The 23,419-nt window shown below is 39.4% G+C and overlaps 1 protein-coding gene across 2 annotated transcripts in view; it reads left to right on the top strand.

Annotated features, from left to right (window-relative positions):
• The window catches only part of orc3 (origin recognition complex, subunit 3), an 88,226-nt gene that overhangs the window by 30,751 nt on the left and 34,056 nt on the right, over positions 1-23,419 (top strand). Inside the window, exons 9-17 of one of the 2 annotated variants that reach the window (XM_072249998.1) lie at positions 1,517-1,630; positions 1,739-1,872; positions 5,762-5,825; positions 9,775-9,891; positions 12,090-12,169; positions 13,629-13,762; positions 14,699-14,793; positions 18,168-18,265; positions 23,163-23,304. In XM_072249998.1, coding sequence (XP_072106099.1) covers positions 1,517-1,630; positions 1,739-1,872; positions 5,762-5,825; positions 9,775-9,891; positions 12,090-12,169; positions 13,629-13,762; positions 14,699-14,793; positions 18,168-18,265; positions 23,163-23,304 — 978 coding nt within the window. Of the gene's footprint in view, positions 1-1,516; positions 1,631-1,738; positions 1,873-5,761; positions 5,826-9,774; positions 9,892-12,089; positions 12,170-13,628; positions 13,763-14,698; positions 14,794-18,152; positions 18,266-23,162; positions 23,305-23,419 lie in introns of both variants that reach the window. The other variant, XM_072249990.1, reaches the window with a different exon arrangement.

The following is a 23,419-nucleotide window of genomic DNA, read 5'->3' as shown; positions in this document are numbered from 1 at the left end:
TTTATCTCCAGAATTTTGTGTGTGTTGCTCTGAATTTCCAGCATTTGCAGGATCCCTTTTGTTAATATGCTGAAAGTTTGGTTCCTGTCAGAGTCTTTGTTGTTTCATTCTGGGAAGTGGCCATGTAGGGAATGATTTTTCTTTGGAGAAAAGAAGAAACAACTTTGGAGCCCCTCCATTGTATAAGCAACCAGCTTGGAGCAATGTTTGTTGATAGTTATTACCTATTTATCCTCTGAATACAACTCAAACAAAAAGAAGTTGTCTATAGAGTAAAATTACTTCATTTGAAACATGCAGAAGCTTTAGAGAGATATCTGAGTATACAGTGCGATACTGAAGGCCTCCACTTGCTGTAATGGAGAAGTATGCAGATAAAATCTGTCCATTGCAGAATTACTCCCCCAGCAAACAAAAATCCACGAGTATTGTCTATTAACCTGAACAGGAGCATGAATGATTAGTGTATGTTTAAAAATAAATGTAGTCATGTTGTAGCTCTACGTCTCCTGGATCCTATTGCTAGAGGTGTTCTGGATTAGCATAGGGGAAACTGAAATAACTTAGAATTTCTGTTCTCCATAACTTGTCATGGAATCATACAGCACAGAAACCGGCCCCTTCAGTCCATTATCTCCATACTGACCATGTATACTAGTTCCATTGACCAGCAGTTAGTCCATTACCTGCTGTGTCTTGGCAATTCTGGTGCTTATCTAGGTACTACTTAAATGAGATGAGAGTACTTGCCTCCATCACCCCTAATCGAGCATCGACTTTTCTAACTTCCGCTAATGCCCCACCTCCCCCTCGTACCCCATCTATTATTTATTTTTATACACACATTCTTTCCCTCACTCTCCTTTTTCTCCCTCTGTCCCTCTGAATATACCCCTTGCCCATCCTCTGGGTTCCCCCCCCACCCCCCGGTCTTTCTTTCCGGACCTCCTGTCCCATGATCCTCTCGTATCCCTTTTGCCAATCACCTGTCCAGCTCTTGGCTCCATCCCTCCCCCTCCTGTCTTCTCCTATCATTTTGGATCTCCCTCTCCCCTTCCAACTTTCAAATCTCTTACTCACTCTTCCTTCAGTTAGTCCTGACGAAGGGTCTCGGCCTGAAACGTTGACTGCACCTCTTCCTAGAGATGCTGCCTGGTCTGCTGCGTTCACCAGCAACTTTGATGTGTGTTGAGTGTGTATTCCCATTTTTTAAGGACTGCGGTTGTCCATCTAACAGTATTGTGGGAGTACCTTCACCAGAACAAAGCCGTGATTCAGGAAATGAGAAATAAGTGTTGACTTCAGCAGCAACTCACCCCACCACATTTGTATGCATAAATACTCATTCTACACTGGTTTTGTTTATTTGTTTTTAGAGAGTCCTCTTTCTTATGATTGGATTTTGAGGCAAGTTTTGATTGTATAAACGTATATGGGGGTTTGCTTCCATCTGCTAATTATTATACTTCAGTGCAATGCAAATACCTGTTTTCCTGTTTTTCATTCTCATTGACAGCTTGTGTTGACGGCCAAATTCCCATTTAAGTTGAGTGGCAAAGTGCTGCAAGTTCTGAATAACATATTCTTGTACCATGATTTTTCTGCAAAGAATTTTGTTAAAGGTGTTCAGGTAAGCAGGGGTTGGTTATGACGGACAAGTTCAAAATCTGTTTATAATACAAGAATTGAAATTTACTTTTATTCAGTTCCTGTATATTCTTCCATTTGTTCTTCACAGCTATCTCTGTTAGAGCACTGCTACTCTGAACCTCTTAGTCTTTTATGCTGTGCACTGAACGAAGCCAGTGCCAGGGTCCAGAACCTTACCCATGATGACTGTGAACTAATCCGCCAGTTGTCATCTTTTATGGCGTGAGTAAAAGTTACTTGCTTTTGATGAAAAAAATTTGAACCTTATGGCTTCTTTTAGGATTTTCTGAAGCCCATTACAGACTGATGAAGAGTCACAATTTAAAGAGTCTTAAGCACTGTGAAGCAAAACAGATTTTTCACTGATGAGAAGTCTAATGTTAACTCCTGTTTCTTCCAGTACATTATTTGTTGGGTATACCTGGAATTTTCAACCAACTCAATCACTTTCTGAATGAGAACAATATTCTAGAAAAGTTTCAATCAGGTTTTACAGCAAACCACAACACAGAGATTGCCCTTATCAAAATTATCAATAACCTTAGCACATTTGCCAATAGGGTCTCAGTTCTAATTTTACTAGATCTACATAAAATGCTACCTTTGACATAATTGACTGCAACATTCTCCTAGATCGCCTTGAGATCTGGATTGGTTTCTGGTAGCACCCTTAATTGGTTTCGCTCATATATTTTGGAGAGAATTTCTTTTTGTCTGTCTTGGAGACAATTTCTCTAAGAGATACGATGTACCTTTTGGTGTTGCTCAGGGCAGCTGTCTTGGCCTGCTATTCTTCTCCTTATACATGCTCCCCTTAGAGAGCATAAATCTGATTTCCACAGTTATGCAGATGACACATCTTGTTTGAGCCTGACGGTGATGACACCCTATCTTCTCTGACTTCTGATACAGCAGCAATAAACAGGTGGATGACCAAAAATTTCCTAAACCTAAGGGAGGACAAGTGGTGTTCCACAGACGATACAAAGGTACAGTAAGTGGAGGGGCAGGTAGTGTTGAGGAAGCAGGGAGTCTGCAGAATGGCTCAGAATGGGAGAATGGGCAAAGAAGTGGCTTATGTACAGGGAAGTGTATGATCCTGCACTTTAGTGGAGGGAACAAAGGTGTAGACTGTTCAAAATGGGAAGAAAATTCAAAAATTAGAGGTGCAAAGAGACTTGAGAGTTCTTGTGCAGGATTCCCTAAAGGCTAACTTGTAGGTTGAGTAGGCGGTAAGGAAGAAAAATGCAATATTTTTTTTAATTGAGATACAGCACAAAATAGGCCCTTTAGGCTCTCCAAGCCACGCTACCCAGCAATCTCCAAAACAGGGGACAGTTTACAATGACCAATTAACCTACCAACCAGTATGTATTTGGATTGTGGAAGGAAACGAGAGCACCAGGAGGAGAATGTCCTTGCAGACAGCAGAGGGAATTGAGTCTGGGTCGCCTGTACTGTAAAGTGTTGTGCTATCCACTGTGCTACTTTGCTGCCAGCATTAATTTCAAAAGGACCAGAATATAAGGGTAAAGATGTGATGCTGAGGCTTTATAAGTCATTGGTCAGACCACACTTGGAGTATTATGAGGAGATTTTGGTCCTTTATCTAACAAAAGATTTGCTGGCATTGGAGAGGGTCCAGAGGAGGTTCACAAGAATGATTCTGGGAACGAAAGGGTTAATGTATGAGGAGCATTTGATGCCTCTGAGCCTGTACTTGCTGGAGTTTAGAAGAATGAGGTAAGGATTTCATTGAAACCTATGGAATATTGGAAGGTCTAGACTGAGTGGATGTGGAGAGAATGTTTCCTTTAGTGAGTGAGTCTAGGATCAGAGGGCACAGCTTCAGAATAGAGGGATGTTCATTTAGAACAGAGATGAGTAAGAACTTCTTTAGTCAAAGGGTAGTGTATCAGTGGAATTTATTGCCACAGACAGCTATGGAGGCCAAGTTATTGAGTATATTTAAGGCAGAGGTTGATAGGTTCTTGGTTAATCAGGGCATCAAAAGTTATGGGGAGAAGGCAGGAGAATATGGTAGAGAGGAACAATAAATCAGCCACGATGGAATGGTGGAGCAGAGTCGATGGGCCAAGTGGCCTAATTCTGCTCCAATGTCTTATGTCTTATACCTAAGATAAAACTGAGGTACCTTCAGTTGGTCCCAAATCCAAGAGAGAGAAACTTCTTGATAAACTTGAGAACTTGGCTGCCCTTGTAAAATCAGAAGTAACAAGCCTAGGTGTTATCCTTGATTCTGATTTGAGTTTTAAATCCCAAATAAACAAAGTGACCTGATCAGCACTTCTACACTTAAGAAATATTGCAAAGGTATGTCCATTTCTGCCACTAAATGATGCTGTAAAACTAATTCGTGCCTTTATGTTCAACAGACTTGGATTGCTGCAGTACACATTTTATTAGCCTTCCAAAGCAATCTATTAACAAACTTACTCAGAATGTCGCTGCTAGATCTTTCAACTTAAAACCAGGATGAGAGAGCTGGTTGGTGGTGGTGTGGCATTCACACTGGACTTTGACACGAGTGGTCCCAAGTTTGAATCTGGCTGGCTCCTTGCAGTACACAACATGTAAACATGTTCCTTGCTTTCCCAACGTGCTGGGCTGAGCATTGAGCTAGCAACTAGCCAAAAAAAAAACAGACAAAAATGCTAAAGCAATCCAAGGTTACTGGCTGACGCACCACAAGGTGTGAAAGGAGCAGTAACAGGAGGAGAGAGCGTGTCACTCTCTCCTTTACTGCTGTACATTGGCCTCCTGTATCTTTTAGAATTGATTTTAATTTTCTCTTTACTTGTGTTTAAAGCTTTCTGGTCTGGGATTGGAGTACATTGCAGAATCACTTTTATTTTATAATGCTGCTTGAACTCTCAGGTCTTCCACTGGTTTCTTAAATCTCCCAGTCTCCCTTAAAAGATAATTGGTAGGTCATTTTTTTTTAAACTATGCTCCTAAACTGTGGAACTATAAGAGATGCAGGTTCAGTTGACTCTTTCAAATGCCGGCTCAAAACCTATTTATTTAACCTTGCTTTTAATTAACACCATATTGTCCTTTATTTTCATATTCACGCTTTATCTCATTGTAAAGCACTTTGAACTACATCATTTGGGTGAAAAGTTCACTACAATAAGTTATTATTATTCTGTCATTGTTTTATGTATTTGTAATTATGATAGCTTGTGACTGTTTTTTTGCAATGGAGATGAGATATTAAAAGATAAGCAACCAGAAAGTGTCAAAAGATTGAGACAAGTTTAAAAAAACTTCAACACCTTTTGCTTGCATTATGATTACTTTTGTCAATAAAACATTCTTGTCCTCCATCCTAGCACAGATAGTTCCCTTTCCTTCCTCCTGGTTCCAGTTTTCCCAGGTTATCAGCTGTAAATCTCTAATATTGCCTATCTGACACATTACTGTGTCCCTTTCTGTAGATGGTGACTAGTTAGATGTATACTTGCAGTATCTGAAGTTTCTTCAGAATTCTCCAGTTTGTCTGCATTTATGTTAATACTTGTTTCCCAGTTTATAATAAAGTATCAATGTTCCCATGTTTTTTGATTTATTTTTTAATGTGCAGTACCTTCATGTTTTATGACTTGTATAATGCTTTATAGCTTTCTTTGTTCTCTCACTTTCCAAACTGCTACCAATAGATGAAGCTATCTGCCTTGTATATGTGTTGTAGAAGCAATTCAGTTTTATGTCATATCAGATTAAGTGCAGGGAGGCTGCTTTAAACTGGAGGGCCTTCACTTTCATTTTGAGCTTTAGAGCAAGGAAATGTTGCTTAAGCAGGATCGTGGATCAATTCAGTGTTTTGGGATACATCAAAGGTAAAATCTGGGAGTTGCTTTCCAGCTGAAGGGAATTATATAATTTAAATCAATGGCCAAACTTGAGCTAGTGCTTATGTTTATGTGTTGTGTACTGAACCATGGAGTGGGTCTTACTGGCTAAAAGTCACAGGAATGTTTTATGATGTAATTGATATTCTGCAGGGCAGCTGTGTTGCAACAGTGCCACCTATGTAACTGCAATTATGAACCAGCAAAGTTAATTGGAATATATTTTTAAATTTTAGTTACGTTGATCGTCAAGATTCAGAAAAGCAGATTGACCTTTTGACTAATGACCAGTATTTAAAGGTAATCCATATGATGTGTATTCCAAACTTGATGTGATGATACTTAAATAACGTACTCTTCCTTGCTGCTGTACATTAGCTCTTGAAAGGGATTCCATTAAATTTACATTCCTTGTCATTTTCAAATCTCTTCATAATTTCAACATGCACCATCTCTTCAACTTCTTCCTGAATTTTCACATCCACTGATAGCCATCAAATATAGGTCCCTTAGCCAGCTTTTCTAATAGAGGCTTAAGCCTCTACACTTTGGAAATACCTCCCAATATCCCTTTATGTTTATCTCTTGTACCTTCAGCAATTTTCTCAAATATGTTTTATCACTTAGAATTTCAGTCACCTCTTTACTTCTCATACCATGTATTAAAATATTACAATTCAGTTGTTTCTTTTCCCATCATCTTCTCCATCATGTAAAATGCCTATGTATTCCTCAATGTAAATTGCTGGAAGCTGTATAAATACTAATGTCTCCTTAAATTAACATGATGAAACAATTTGCTATATTTTAAAAGGCTGTGGTTCCACAAGTTGATTCTCTGAAACACAAAGATTTACTCAGTTAGGAGAATGAAGAAGCAATATTCTGTGCTAAGTTAGGTTATGATTAGATCAGCGTGCTTAATTTTCACTGCCAAAACATAGATAAAGCACCAAAGATCAGGATGGTGCCAAAGAACAGGATAGAGAGAGAAAAACAAAATTGAAGTGAGAGATAATGAGAGAGTTTTAAGATTGTAAAGGCACTTGATAAATTAAAGAGAAAATGATTTTTTTCTGTGGATGGATATTAATAAATCAGAATCAGGATTATTATTACTGTCTTGTATTCAATGGTTCAATTTACTGTCATAGAATCTGAAATTCTTGCTCTTCACAGACATCCATAAAACAGAGAGCAAAAACCCCAAAGAACGAATGACAGAAAAATGTTAGAACCCTAAAGCCCCCTCCCCCATGCACAAGCAGCAGCAAAGGATCAATGTTCCCTCTCCTCTCCCCCACTTGGTCCAGTAAAAATTATCAGCCCCCCCCCCGCCACCCACCATGCAAGCAATAGCAGGCCCCTGAAGACTGTGATCTTTAGTTCATCAAGAATTACTGTCCATTCCAACACCTCAACAGCTTTCTGTCACTAATGAGGGAGAGAAAGCGATGTTGCTCCTGCCACAGCAAAACAGGAGGCCAACAGCTTGCTGTTTCAATGTTACAGTCTGCAGCATCGCTTATTTCGAGTTCCCCCAACTTGAGAATCATCAAAATCTCTATCAGCATCGAGAGAGAGAGTGATCGCAAGTGCAGAGACCTTCAACAGCCACAGTCACTTTCTCGATGAGTCAATCTCCTGCACACTTCAGTTAGCAGCATTGGCAGGGAATCAGGTCTTCCTCAGGGCCACACAGGACCGCAGCCTGAAGGTGCCCGTCTTCCAAGCCGCTTCTGGAGATACTGAAAGCCTCAGACCACTCGGCGAGTTCCAGAATAGCGAGAACCCACTGTCCGTGAAGGACGCAGTTTAAGTGCAGCTGTAGATCATAGACTCAAACAGGACCTCAGCCACCTTGAAAAGGAAAGCAACAGACATGAGAACAGAAACTTAAATGTTTCGTGGTTGAACTCAAAGTCGCCCAGGTCTGCAAAAACCTCTGGCGTCATCTTTAACTATGATATGAAATTTGTTATTTTGCAGCAGCAGTACAGTGCAAAGATATAAATTTACTATAAATATAAAATAAATAGTACAAAAAAAAGGAATAATGAGGTAGTGTGTTTTGATTTGTGGACTGTTCAGAAATCTGATGGCAGAGAGCAAGAAGTAGGTTCTGAATTATTGAGTGGGCGTCTTCATTGAAACATAGAAAATAGGTGCAGGAGTGGGCCATTCGGCCCTTTGAGCCTACATCGCCATTCAGTATGATCATGGCTGATCATCCAACTCAGAACCCTATACCAGCCTTCCCTCCATACCCCCTGATCCCTTTAGCCACAAGGGCCATATCGAACTCCCTCTTAAATATAGCCAATGAACTGGCCTCAACTGTTTCCTGTGACAGAGAATTCCACAGATTCACCACTCTCTGTGTGAAGAAGTTTTTCCTCATCTTGGTCCTAAAAAGCTTCCCCTTTATCCTTAATCTGTGACCCCTCGTTCTGGACTTCCCCAACATCGGGAACAATTTTCCTACATCTAGCCTGTCCAATCCCTTTAGGATTTTATACGTTTCAATAAGATTCCCCCTCAATCTCCTAAATTCCAATGAGTATAAGCCTAGTCGATCCAGTCTTTCTTCATATGAAAGTTCTGCCATCCCAGGAATCAATCTGGTGAATCTTCTTTGTACACCCTCTATGGCAAGGATGTCTTTCCTCAGATTAGGGGACCAAAACTGCACTCAATACTCCAGGTGTGGTCTCAGCAAGGCCTTGTACAACTGCAGTAGTACCTCCCTGCTCCTGTACTCGAATCCTCTTGCTATGAATGCCAGCATACCATTCGCCTTTTCCACTGCCTGCTGTACCTGCATGCCCACTTTCAATGACTGGTGTATAATGACACCCAGGTCTCGTTGCACCTCCCCTTTTCCTAATCGGCCACCATTCAGATAATAATCTGTTTTCCTGTTTTTGCCACCAAGGTGGATAACCTCACATTTATCCACATTAAATTGCATCTGCCATGAATTTGCCCACTCACCTAACCTATCCAAGTCACCCTGCATCCTCCTAGCATCCTCCTCACAGCTAACACTGCCGCCCAGCTTCGTGTCATCCGCAAACTTGGAGATGCTGCATTAATTCCCTCATCTAAGTCATTAATATATATTGTGAACAACTGAGGTCCCAGCACTGAGCCTTGCGGTACCCCACTGGTCACTGCCTGCCATTCTGAAAAGGTCCCGTTTGTTCCCACTCTTTGCTTCCTGTCTGCCAACCAATTCTCTATCCACATCAATACCTTACCCCCAATACCGTGTGCTTTAAGTTTACACACTAATCTCCTGTGTGGGACCTTGTCAAAAGCCTTTTGAAAATCCAAATATACCACATCCACTGGTTCTCCCCTATCCACTCTACTAGTTACATCCTCAAAAAATTCTATGAGATTCGTCAGACATGATTTTCCTTTCACAAATCCATGCTGACTTTGTCCGATGATTTCACCGCTTTCCAAATGTGCTGTTATCACATCTTTGATAACTGACTCTAACAGTTCCCCCACCACCGATGTTAGGCTAACCGGTCTATAATTCCCTGGTTTCTCTCTCCCTCCTTTTTTAAAAAGTGGGGTTACATTAGCCACCCTCCAATCCTCAGGAACTAGTCCAGAATCTAAAGAGTTTTGAAAAATTATCACTAATGCATTCACTATTTCTTGGGCTACTTCCTTAAGCACTCTGGGATGCAGACCATCTAGCCCTGGGGATTTATCTGCCTTTAATCCCTTCAATTTACCTAACACCACTTCCCTACTAACATGTATTTCCCTCAGTTCCTCCATCTCAGTAGACCCTCGGTCCCCTACTATTTCTGGAAGATTATTTATGTCGGAGGTAGGAATTAAAGATTAAAGAAAATTTGGATAGATTGAGATACTATTTTTATGGTAAATGTAGAGTGGTGGGGTTGGCTTAGGGTTGCTTTGCTAAAGATTGGCATAGACATGGATTGAAGGACTTGGTTTATGGTTTGAATTGTTGCAGTTTTTGGTTAATGAAGTTTATAACCAGCACAAAGTTTTTATTTATCTCTAATGAAAGTCTGCCATATCAACTAATTTTTTTGAGAAAATTATGAACTTTTGTTCCTTAACTTGCAAAACGAGATGATGTTAGATATTGGTCCAATACCAGTGGATGTTTCTGGCTGAATCACTTTAGGCATCATTAGAATTATGTTGAGTACTAGATGATTTTCAATTCATTTATACATTTGTCTATTAAATTTTACAGATTGCTGTAGAAGCACTGTTGACAAGCCTTCACAATTACCATAAGAATTATTTCCCGGTCCTGAAATGCTTGCACATTTTTACATCGTCGCTTCCAAGATATCCTTTGGGTAAACAGGTGTGTGTTTGCTTTTGAAATATCTAATATACTTAACTACAAATGAATTGTTTTACTTTTCTGAACATTAACAATATGCTTATAAAACATTTTATTGAAGATGTTGAAGGCAGATTGGATGAGGTGAAGAATTTGACTCTAGTTCACCAAGTTAGTTTATTGCACTTGTTCTCACAAAAGAAACTATCTGTTTTGTCCTATATTTTATAATAACCATAAGGTAAAAGAGGAATATCAGGATATTACTGGCTATGTAAGAGCGAAACAGTTCTTGGCAGTTGTGGGAGGAAGACAGAAAACCCTGTAATCACTTGCTGGTTGATATAACTTCCAGTCAGGCAGGTGTTGAAATGTTCTACCTGCTAACAAGAGGAAAAAAATTAAATCATTACCACATCTGTGTTTAGTTTCAAAAGGAAGGCACTTCACCCTCTAGTTTGAATCATTGAGCAATAGTTTTCGATAATTAAGTCTGTAAATCTTGCCTATACAAGTAGGCAATCTGCACTGCTTATTCAGTCTTCGGTGTTGTTGGAAGGGCCGGCATTTATTCCCATGCTTAATTGCCCTTGAGAAGATAGAAATGAGCTGCCACTTTAAATAGAACACTGTAGAATAGGGAGTTCTTGGATTTAGACCTTGCAATGATGAAGAACAATGGTTTATTTCTGAATCAGAAATAAATCTGAGTATGAGGTGCTTTCAGAACTGCCTGGACAAGTAACTACAGCACATTTTTTGGTAGCTTGCTGTACAGTTACTGTTTGCCAGTGGTAAGCTGAATGAACATTTAACTTGACTTGCACAATCCAAGATGAAGCGGTCAGCTTGGGGTTCGATCGAGGAGAGTGCCCCTTTGAATTCCTGCAGTGATGTCCTAGGATTGGGAGGATTGGCATGCAAGAACCATAACCATCTTTTTTTGTAAACTGTGGCTCCTATACTTGGAGTGTTGTTTCTCTTGATGTCCATTGACTTTAATTTTACTAGGACTCCCCAGTGTTACACTTGGTCAAAATCTGCTTTCACGTCTAGACGAGTCAATCCCACTTTATTGTGGTATTTAGTTCTTTGGTACGTGCTTGGACCAAAGTTCCGATGATGTGTGGAGCATACTGGTCCTTGCAAAAGCCAAACTGAGCATCAGTAAGCAGTTTGTTGATGAGCCTTGTCAATGAAGCCTTTTATCACTTTACTTATGTTTAAAAAATGGTCTGGGCAATTAACTGAATTGGTTTTGTACTGTTTTTTATGAACAGGATATATATGGACATTTTCTGCATTGTTGAGTAGATAGATTTACAAATTATGTTGAGTATTATAAGCAGTTAATGCAAAAGAATAAATGGAGGATTTGAGATGTTGTTCAGTGTGACTTCTATTCATTGTGTAAAAGAGAGTCTAACGTTTGAAAGTCATATGTACATTTTATATTGTATCCTGGAATAAAAATTGAATGCAGCAATGTTATATGCATGTTGGAAAGTCAATTGGTCAAGCCAACTAAGGATCTTGTTTTTATTTTGAAAATAAATTTGCATGTACTCTATAAATGGAGTTGTATTGAGATCCTGGTTGTAATGACTCGTAGATTATGTAAGGAAAGTCTGTAGTTATTAAAGGAGTCGAGATATATATCCAGACTGTCAAGTCATAGCTAAGAAATTTCTTTCATTCTGGATCTTAGTGCAAATCATTTCCTGGAAGTATGTGGAATTTGTAGAGATATACAACTATTTTCAGAGCTGTCTTTATTCTTTCTGTTGTTATCGATAGAGGCACTTTGATCATTCTGGGGAAGTGTGAATTGTAGACCTCGATATTCTTTGATTGGTGTTTGCAGAAACCCAAGTACCCAGTTGGGTACTTGATATTTTCTGCACCAGAAGTGTGTCCCCTACTCTGTTGATGGAGGCTGCAATGTGGACTCAACAACCTAAAAGTGAGGCATAGTTAACAATTTTTCCTAGAGAGCAGAGCATAATTGGAAGCCACGGCCACATCAGAATTTTCAGTGAAATTGATGTTAAGGATGTAACAAACAGTCCTGGATTAAGAGTTGCCTGACGCTTTGTGGAGCTAATTTTATTCAGAATACTGTGATTTTGTTTAGTAGAAAAAAAGATTAGATTTTAACTTCCTTTTTACATGGATCTTTGAATATGCCTGGAATTTATTCATGACTTGTGATCCCACAGATCAGAGAACTCTACATCACCTGCTTAGAGTCAAACGTATGGGAAAATGAAGAGTACACTGCTGCTTTCCAACTGTTCAGGTAAATATATAGAAATTAATTATGTGACTCAGCTGTTCTAGCCTAAGAGTCTTGTAACGATGTAGTACTTAAAACTACAGCACTTCCTACTTTTGTATGTCATAACCTTATTGATTCACAATTTTGGTTGTTTAGCTCTTCACTGCGTATGGAATGTACACATTCCATATAAGAAACAAATCGTACAGCTCAATTGGTCCATATGCGATTCACCACTCCAAGCCTAACATGGATCGGCATAACATGCTTCTTACCCATCCATTTCAAGGCTTTAATCATCTTCTGCTTAAATGCTTAATTAATTCAGTCTCCTTAAAAGAATAACTCCACAGCATCACTTTGGTAAATTTCTGATTGTAGATCCTCCTGCTTCAACTATTTTATTTGCAAAATGATTTTATATTTAGTAGAACTCCCTTTGAGATTCTAATTCCATATCATTTTATTGCTTACGTTCCACATCTGTTTAATAGTATTCTGGATGGTAAATTAATTTTAATAAGGTCGTAGAGCACTGCAGCTCAGAAACAGGGCTTCAGCCCATCTAGTCCATGCTGAATTATTATGTTGCCTGGTCCCATCAACCCATACCCCTCCCATCAATGTTCTTATCCAATCTTCTCTTAAATGTTGAAATCGAACTGCGTCCATCACTTCTGCTGGCAGCTCATTCCATTCTCTCGCTACTCTCAGTTCCTCTTAAACATTTCATCTTTCACCTTTAACCCATGACCTCTAGCTCTTTAATTTTAATTTTTAAATATTTTCACAATGTTTGATGATTTGGTACAGGAACTGCTAGTAGGGACTGGGTACAGTAGTGAGATGGATTTTTATATTTTGTGAAATTCACTCGTTGAGGCATTGAACTTGAATGAGGCAGTTTGATGCATCTGCTGAGGAAAGCCAATGAGGTTGGCAGCAACTTCCAGGGTTAATTTCACCCTGTTCAGTATCAATGCAGCTGCAGCATTTCTTTTCCATTTCTTTCTTTTAATTGGAAGAGGTCATTGTGCCAATTGAGTCAAAACTGGCTCTCCCCTACTTATTTCACTGTAGTTTGTGCCCTCCCATGTGCCCATCAACTTCAACTTAATTTTTCTACTGTCCATCTACACTGAGGTAATTTATAATAGTCAAACAGCCTACCAGCATGGCTTTGAGATGTAGGAGTAAATCAGAGCACCTGGTCAACAACAAACCCAGCTGGCTGTAGCTGTAGGCAGGAACACCTCCTGCTGCACCCCACTATGCTACCTGAATCAATTGTTACATGAAATTTCCATATTGTAATTTTGGTAATGATGTTGTGAAGACGCTCTAACACATGAAGCATGGAACTTCTACAGTCTGCAAATGGGAAAGAGCATGTCAGATTAACCATTGCCTGCTCCAACATATGATGGGAGAAGATGTGTATTGAATTTGTGTAGTGATTAAATAATTTGATATGTTGCAGAATGATGGCCAAAGATGAGCTTGTACATCTGCTTCAGAAATGCTTAGAAGTGTTGCAGTCTTCTGAGCACAAGTCCCTCACTCGTTCCATAGAAACACTGGAAGATTTCCTTGCAAAGTTTCAGAAACTGGATGGTATGTGTTGAGCAATGTAATCAGTGGTAATGGGCCAGACCAAGATCTATTTTGTGAAAATGCGATTTCCATATTATTATTGCAATAGAAACATGATAGCTATTTAACACTACCTCCAATCTTCAATTAAAAAGAATTTAATAGAATTAAATTCTCAGAGGGTGGTCACTTAATCTCTCATGTTGTGCTGGCTCTTTGTGATAGATTCATATCCCTGTTCTTTCCCTACAGCATTGTATATATTTCCATTTTTCTACAGGTAATTATCTTTTTGAAAGCTATAGTCATTATGCCTGCTATAATTCAAGTAAATTTTCTCTGTGTTCTCCCAAAATTCATGACATCCTTCCTAAGATGTAGGGTCCAGAATTGGGCATTATTTCAAATAAACAGTGATGTAGAATGATTAATCAAAACACCTTTAAATTTCATTTCTGGAATAATGATCTTCTTGTAGCACCTTTGAACATGTTGTTAATTCATGTCACTCTGCTCCTGAACTTTTCTTATAATTCTACCATTCAGTTTTTATTGCCTTTTCTCATTCCTCCTTAAAAAAATTGCTCATTTTTGTACCATGAATCTTGTTTCCTGTAAGTCTGGCCATTTTTTTTCCAAACTGTTTTATTGAACTTCTCGGCATAAATTCTGTAGATAATTATTACTGAGGAAACTACATGGAATAATCATCATTTGCTTCACAGAATCTTAAAATGAATGTAAGCTATTATTCCAATAATTTATTATATGTATAACTAGTACATCACAAGATACATTTTTGTGTAATCTCATGAAGATGTTGATACTGGAGAGGGGGAGCTTGTTTTCGCATCTGGCACTCAGTGCTGAGCATTCTCAGATCTGAGAAAACTTGGGCTTTCTTCAGGAGAAAGATTACAGCTTGCAATAGTTATTTTTTAAATTAATTTTACATAGAAGTTCCTGTGGAAGATATTGAAGAAGGTGAAGAACCCAAAGCAAGATCGCAGAAATCGCTACAGAAAAAGACTGATCTCTATCAGCTTCAAAAGGTTTAATTTTTAGTTGATATGTTGCCTTCTTTCCTGTAAATTCCCTATCTTCATGTTTTGAAAAACAGAATAGAAAGCAAACTATTAATTGACAATGGTTGAAATGCTTGTAGCCAATTTCACTGTAACAGTGGGCACCAGGGTAGTGTAGTGGTTAGTACAACACTGTTACAGCTCAGGCTGTACCAGAGTTCTGAGTTCAGTTCTGGTACTGTTCTAGAAGGAGTCTGTCACATCCTCCCTGTGGAATGCGTTGGTTTTCCTCGGGTGCTCTGGTTTCCTCCCACAGCTCCAGGATGTGCCTGGTAGGTTAATTGGTCATTGTAAATTGTTCCATGGTTAGCTTGGGGTTAGTCGGGGTTGTGGCTTTGCTGGGGTGGCGTGGCTCAAAGGGCTGGAAGGCCTACTCCGCACAGTATTGCTAAATAAATGTAGTTTTTGAGAGCTTCCTTTGCAAAATGAGGCAAGGCAAATCACTGAAATTTGGGGGAGCATTTTGGGAATAGTGACCATATTTCTTGTAGTTTTAACGTAGTTATGAAAAGAAATGGGGCTGGTTGAAAAGTTGAAGTCTTGTATTGGAGTAAAGCTAATTTTGATGGTATTAGGGAAGCAATTTATAAAGGTCAATTGGGAGAAGCTGTTCACAAGTAAAGGGAACAAGTAGTTTGCTTTCAAATTACTGGGTCAACATGTTCCTGTTAGAGTGAAGGGTAAGGCTGGCAGGATTAGTAAACCTTGGTGGATGAGGTATATTGAGTCTGGTCAAGAGAAAGAAGGCATATATCAGGTATTGGCAACTAGGATTAAGCGAGTCCATTGAAGAGTACGAGGAATGTAGGAGAACACTTTAAAAATAATTAAATAAATAAATCAGGACATGAGATATCCCTGGCAGATAAGGTAAAGGAGAATCCTAAGAGAATTTATAAATATATTAAGAGCAAATGGCTAAATGGGGAAAGAATAGGTCCTCTTAAGGATTCTTAAGGTTGTCTACATATGGATTCACAGCAGATGGGTGAGGTCATAAATGAATACTTCTCAACAGTAAATGCAGACAAGAAGGTAGTGAATTCAGTGAAAAGAACAGTGACGTTCTGAAAAACTTCAATAATGTGTAACGAGAAGACATTGCTGGGTCTCTGGTATTGATTCTTGTATATTCCTTAGCCAATGAGTAAAGTATTGAAAAACTGACCAGTGAGCCTAGCACCAGTGGTGGTTAAGTAATTGGAGGGGATTCTGAGAGACAGGATATATCTGCATTTAGAAAGGCAAAAACTAATTAGGGATAGTCTGCATAGTTTTGTGCATGGGAAATTGTGTCTCAAATCTAATTGAGTTTTTTTTTGAAGGGGTTATTAAGATAATTGCCAAGTTTAGGATGATAATGTCTAAGTGGATTTAAGCCAGTCTCTTGACATGGTCCTGCATGGTAAGCTAGTCCAGAGAGTGGGATCACATGAAATCCAGGGTAATCAAACCATTTAGATACAAAATTGTCTTGTTGTAAGGAATAAGAAGGTGTAATGGAAAGTTGCTTTTCCAGTTGAGGCCTATGACCAGTAATGAGCTGCAGGGATCGGTGCTGAACCCCTCAATGTTTGTCACATGTATTGATGATCTTATGAGAGTATGGGTGGCAAGATTGAAGCTTGTCTAAGGTTGGAACAGTATATAATTCAACTGGTAAAGTGGAATGGCATATGAAGAAATGGCAGATCAAATTTAATGCAGACAAACAGAAAGTGATCCATTTTGGGAAGTCAAACTAAGGTAGAACTTGCTCAGTAAATGACAGGGTCCTAAGTACTGTTGAACAGCAGAGAAACTTGGAGGTTCAAGTACTTAGTTCTCTGAAAGTGACAAGGCAAGTAGACAGGCAGGTGAAGAAGACATCTGATAGTAATGTTTTGCTGCTTTCCTGTTCCTTTGGGTTCAGACATACTGTAGGATTTTCATTCTCTTTCATGTAATCACAATCCCCTTAGGGTTTTATTGTCCAACCTGCCCACATTTTTGTTGTTCTTTTTTTCACTGTGTACACCACCAATCAGGAGATCCCACAGATCAACCAGGTCAGCAATCTAAATGATCATTTTGAAAACCATGTACAAGAGAAAATCTGCAGCTGCTGGAAATCCAAGCAACACACACAAAATGCTGGAGGAACTCAGCAGGGCAGGCACAATCTATGGAAAAGAGTACAGTCAACTTTTTGGGCTGAGACCCTTAAGCAGGACTGGAGAAAAAAAGCTGAGGAATAGATTTAAAATGTAGGGGAGGGAGAGAGAGAAACAGTGATAGGTGAAATCGAGAGAGGGAAAGATGAAGAAATAGCTGGGAAGTTGATTGGTGAAAGATACAGGACTGGAGAAGGGGGAGTCTGATAGGTGGGGATAGAAGGCTGTGGAAGAAAGAAGAGGGGGAGGCGCACCTGAGGGAGGCGATGGGTAGGCAAGGCGATAAGGTGAGAGAAGGAAAAGGGCTAGGGTCTGTGAGGGAGAGGGCAGGGGGCCATTGCCAGAATTTTGTGAAATTCATGTTCAAGCTTGGAGGCTGTCCAGATGGAATACAAGGTGTTGTTCCTACAGCCTGAGTGTGGCCTCATCACAACAGTAGAGGAGGCTATGGATTGACATATCGGAATAGAAAGTGGAATTAAAATGGGTGGCTACCTGGACACCCTGCTTCTTCAGGCGGAAGGAGCGTAGGTGCTCGGTGAAACCATCTCCCAATCTACATCGGGTCTCACCGATATACAGGAGGCCACACCCAGGAGCACTGGACACAATATATGACCCCAACAGACTCACAAGGGAAGTGTAGCTTTGCCTGGAAGGACTTTTTGGGGCCCTGAATGGTAATGAGGGAGGAAGTATAGGGGCAAGTGTAGCACTTGTTCTACTTGCAAGGATGAGTGCCAGGAGGGAAATCAGTGGGGAGGGATGAGTGGACAAGGGAGTCGTGTAGGGAGTGATCCCTGTGGAGAGCAGAAAGGGCGGTGAGGGGGTGGTGAGGGAAAGATGTGCCTGATGGTAGGATCCCGTTGAAGATGTGGAGAGTTAGGTGTAGTGATCTTAAATTTGAATGAATGAAAATGTAAATTTTGTATGGTTGATGGTAACTGTATTTTAATGTTCAAGAAAGGAAAATGTATTTCAAAAACTGCGTATGCTAAAAATCTCAAACCACTAATCAAGTAAGCCTTTGAAGTTTTGTTTTAATTGGGAAAGCTGTTTAACCATTTTAAAACCAAAATATGCAAGTATCATATTTATAACAGATTTCCCATCACTTTCAGTGCCTTGTTAGTGAGCAATTGCTGTAGCAAAGATAATGTTTGAAAATTACAGCTTTGGATTTTGCAGACTTTATTGGAAATGAAGGAATTAAGAAGATCCAAGAAACCAAGCAAGTTTGAGGTTTTGCGAATGGATGTCCTTGAATTTATGGACAAACTTGTAAGGTGAGTTAATGGGATAGTTGGTGAGAACAATTGCAGTGACATTTTTAATATGAAGATGCACTTTCTTGAGTGCCTGTTAGGTATTCCTAAAACATACCCTATGAGGAAGAAGCAGTTATTATTTTCTCTTAGCACACACAAGCCCTTCCCCATCACTTGCCTTGAATTGAGTCTAGCATTTATAAAGCAGCAGCATCTAAGACTTGTGAGTCTTCAGGTCTGAGGGAAGAGGGTTGTTAAGGTCATTTTGAACAAGTCAAGTCAACAAAGGTTCAGGGACAGGCTACTGAATCTTTCTGTTGCCTGTATTTTCACTCTCTCATCTCTTTATTGTTCAACAAAGAAAGTTTTTTTTCCACTGTGGGCCAAATAGCCTGTTCCTGTGTTGCACTGAAATATTTAAATATATCTATTTAAATTGTTGTCGATCCAAGATTCCGAGCGATTAGATAGCCCTGGGAATTTTTGTTCTTCTCCTTTCTCATATCCTGGTGTCTCTCCTCCAGTCAAAATAATTTGTTAACTTCATGCGGTATTAAAAGCCCTGCAAAGCAGCTGTCTCTTAACAAGCTTTGCTTGTAATGTAGTCCACCATCTCAAATCTCTCTTTGCATCTTGAATTTACATACTATGCCTATTACAATTGTTCTGCTCACCTTTTAAACCTTCAACAGTCAGCGTTCAGAAACATCTAAAAGTTCCAATGTCATACAAATTTATCATTACTTTTAATATTTGTACTTTGCCTTATTAAAATACAAATACCATTAGAGGTTTAAATGGTGTTTTCCATTTAGGGAGATGTATTTTGATCAACAATTGTTAGCTTTTGAAAGATACAGGACTTTATTTTTCCTCTTGGAACAATTAATTTCACACTTGGGTAAAGTGCTCAGCTGTCTGTCTGTTCTGCTCGTATGTCTTCGTCTTCCTCAAGTGTTTTTGAACCACAGACCTGCTCCGCCCATGTTTTTCGTATCAACATCGGGTTTTAAGATTGTTACTAATGCTAATATTTTGGGACTGTCAGTTCAACCCCAATTCCAGTCTGCCAAAAATACTTCCAATTTTTCTTCCTTCCTTAAACCTAACTTTTTTTACTCCACCAAATCACGTGGAAAGACACCTTATGAATGTTTTATGAAAATCCTTGCGCATCCACGTGCCCGGTAGACTGGATGTGACCTTGTTGCTAAAAAAAAAAATCAAAACACACATTTTCTAACCTGTCCTTTTTCAAACTTAACTGTAGTTTCCCTTAGTTTCAAAATAAATTTATTTTACAACTCTTTAACTAGAAAAAAAGCAATCAATTTGGAAATAAAACCAAAATATAATATTGAATAAAAGAAGTGAAAAGTAGAATCTGAAGTATACAGGGGTGGCGGTGGGGGAAGACTTCAATCTAGTGTAGGATGTTGCTAACATACTACTCATCATCTGCTATGAAGGAATTCTTGTTTCTGCTTGCCTCTGTTTAGTTAGATCAGCTGCCCTTTTTCATGTCACCCATCACTGGTTGTTCATTATTTCACTAAACCTGACTAAATCTCTGTTTGCTTTTAAGACTGTTCTGTTGATTAATTTATCTGTTGCTAAGCAGTGATATGAAAACTCCCAATGATGTTTGAAGAATCCACAATGATATAATCACATAACTCTCTAATTTTAGTCAGCCTGTACTGTTGTGATGTCTGGAGAAAGTGGACCACCAATGCAAACCAGACCCCCGTTTCAATTTTGATTCTAATTCAATACAAGAAGAGCCACATTTTTTAACTTTTAATTAGGTTTGCTGAATGAAGTGAAGAACTGAGCAGTGAGGGGAGAGTTGTAATTCCTTGTTACCATATCACCTCTTTTGAAGAGTGTTAAAGTAAAATACTGCAAAAATGGGTCATTCAATTCAGCAAGGTGTCCCATCTCCTGCAAAGCACATTCATAGCAAATGAAAGTGCTTATCACTGTCAACTTTGGTAAAAATGGTTAGTGTACAGGCTTCGGTCCAGAAGTTGTATGTTTCTTAAGTTCTCTTCTCTTTTTACTCTCCTTCCATCCAGTAGGCGCTACAGGAGCCTCCGCTCCCGCGCCAGCAGGCACAAGAAGAGCTTCTTCCCTGAGGCTGTGACCCTGCTGAACCTCACATCACAGCGCTAAGCAGTATTGCATCCATATTGTACTGTCTCAGTACTTTTATATTTGTGTGCTGTAGCACTTACTTTGTAAATAACACTATTCTTTGCATTTCTGGTCAGATGCTAACTGCATTTCATTGGCTTTGTATCTGTACTCGGCACAATGACAATAAAGTTGAATCTAATCTAATCTAATTAGTAGAAATAGGGAAATTCCAGTATTTCCTGATGCAGTAGACTAGAAAATAAATTAGAAGAGAACCTTTTCTACTTATTTGGTACATTTGAGTTAAATTTTGGGCATATTTCAAAGATATTAAAATTGCATTTCCTGTTGAAGACTGGCCCATCAGGAATTTGGCAGGTCTTGTTCCATCTTGATTCTTCCTAATGATATTTTCTGGCCAGATTTTGCATGTGATAATGACATCAATATGTCCAGTGGCAAATAATTGCATACCAAAGGAAAATGGATCAAGAGACCACATCTTACAAGCTTTGTTTTGGAGTTCACATTTCAAAAAGAAGTAGTAGCTGAAAAGTAGTCAGTCGTATGCAATTTTAAAATGTACTGGAGGATATAGAGAGATGTCGTTTAACTGTGAGGACCCATTTCTCATGGTATTGACCTTAGTACTATATGTAGTGACATTAGTGGCCACATGTACTGGCCTAAGTTTGGCATTGTGCTATATGTACAGTAGGTGTATCGGGTATGAGGGGCATGCTGTTTGTAAGCAGAGTGACTACTTTCCAAAATGGGTTGTTGACTCTTATGTCTTTGAGACAATTTGGTTCTACGTTGCATTACTGAAATGAGAATCTATTAGTAGTGAAAGGTTGATCTTAAGTGAATGGCAAATGCATTGATTAAATCAATATCTTATGGTTTCATCTTTTGAGATTTACTCTAATTTTGTGTTATCTCAGACTTGGGCAGATTTTCAGAAAAGAGCTTTAGCTCTTAATGGTTTGCGAACGGTTTGTATTGTGAATGCAGGGATCAGTTTCCCTTTAAAAAATATTTCTCTGAATCACTTGTGAGATCAATGTATGCATCTTCTTGCAGGCTGCCCCAAAACAAAGAAACACAATGGAATTCATGAAAAACCCTACACCATCAAGACAGTCATTATTCCAGTGTGCGCAAAAGAAAGAACAAATCATGCAAACAATTATATTTTTAAAAAAGGCAAACAATCCACAGGTCATGAACCTCAGAGTCCCTGAAAATAAGTCCACAACCACAGAGCTAGTTCAGTGCAGTAGCCAGTTCAGGGGCCCGATGCTGCAGCTGCAGAACCAGGGACCGTGCTGAAGCAAGTGTCATTCGTTACAGGTCGCACCCACTGTGCTAGGTTCAGTGGTAAAGTGAATACCAAAGGCTGCAGGCCACGCTGCAGAGGCAGTTCAGCGCTCAGGCAACCAAAGCCTCTCATAGTAATGAGCTGAACATTGATTCGTCCACTGCTCTCACCCTCGACATCTTAATCCTTTTAATGTGGCTCGGTGCTTAACTCGGGGCAAACATTAGTTCATTATACTTTATACTTTATTGTCGCCAAACAATTGATACTAGACATACGATCATCACAGCGATACTTGATTCTGTGCTTCCCGCTCCCTGGATTACAAATCGATAGTAAATATTAAAAATTTAAATTATAAATCATAAATAGAAAATAGAAAAATGGAAAGTAAGGTAGTGCAAAAAAACCGAGAGGCAGGTCTGGATATTTGGAGGGTACGGCCCAGATCCGGGTCAGGATCTGTTCAGCAGTCTTATCACAGCTGGAAAGAAGCTGTTCCCAAATCTGGCTGTACGAGTCTTCAAACTCCTGAGCCTTCTCCCAGAGGGAAGAGGGACAAAAAGTGTGCTGACTAGGTGGGTCATGTCCTTGATTATCCTGGCAGCTCTCAGACCCAGATCTGGTCCAAGTCCGCTCCAGCAATGGCCGCCAATACCGTGCCTACATTCACGAAAGTCCAATTTCCGAATATTTCAGCTTACCACAAAAATACCAGGTTATACAGAAGGTTCAAAAGCACACTTCCCAACAGGAATTTACAGGCTGCAGATTTCAGTGATTGTAGGTCCCAAAAGGTATATTTGATGGTTAGTAGTTTTGTTTGCCACCTACAAAGTGAGGCTGTGTCTTACCAGCACCATCTTCACCAAAGAGGGGAGATAGCCAGTATAGGAAGGAGGGAAGACGGGGTTGAAGCAAGAGGAGAGCGAGAATGTTGTCAGAACTAGAAGGTGATGGATGGAAGTGACAACAAGTTGAAGATTAGAATCTAATTAGAGAGGACATGGAACCATGGAATAACGAGGAGGTGAGGAAGGAAACTAATCCTGAAATGTTGACTGTTTATTTCTCACCCTGGATGCTACCAGACCTACTGAGTTCCTCAAACTTTTTGTGTGTTCCTCCAGATTTCCAGTTTCTGAAGTTTCTTGTGTCTGTATTGTACTTGACAACTTTTTACTGTTCCAAGTGCAGAGACACACAGAAGGAGCTGTGTGAGTGTTCATGTGTTGCTGTAGTCAGTATATAACCATTTGTTGAGTGGAACAGAAACTAGCTAGTAATCTAAGAGCACTTGGTCTGGACTTTAGATGTAAAAAAAAATCAAATTGTATTCTGTTTTCAATTGAATTATTCCTCATTGTCCTCAATTATGCAAAACCTGGGAATGATTTGATCTGTTACTGGTGAAAGGAAATGATAATACCTTTTTTTCCCCGGTTCTTTTTGCAGGCAATACCTTTTGCTACCGGAAACTCAGGCGCTCCACGAAGTTGTCTATTTCAAAGCTGCTAGCACGCTTCGAAGACACTTGAATGCAGCTCCACGTGCTGCCTTGCAGATAGCTTTAAGTAATCCATATCACTATTTAAAGGTAATAGACTATGACAACTTTACCAGGATAATTTCCTTTGGTTCTGATAAGTCCAACTAGATGGTTCTGATAAGTCCAACTAGATGATTCTCATTTGCACCCCATTTAAATTGAA

This window comes from Mobula birostris, chromosome 2 (genome assembly GCF_030028105.1).
Source record: "Mobula birostris isolate sMobBir1 chromosome 2, sMobBir1.hap1, whole genome shotgun sequence".
Taxonomy (NCBI): domain Eukaryota; kingdom Metazoa; phylum Chordata; class Chondrichthyes; order Myliobatiformes; family Myliobatidae; genus Mobula; species Mobula birostris.
Note: the sequence above shows the minus strand (reverse complement) of the source record. Positions and strands in the feature narration are given on the sequence as shown.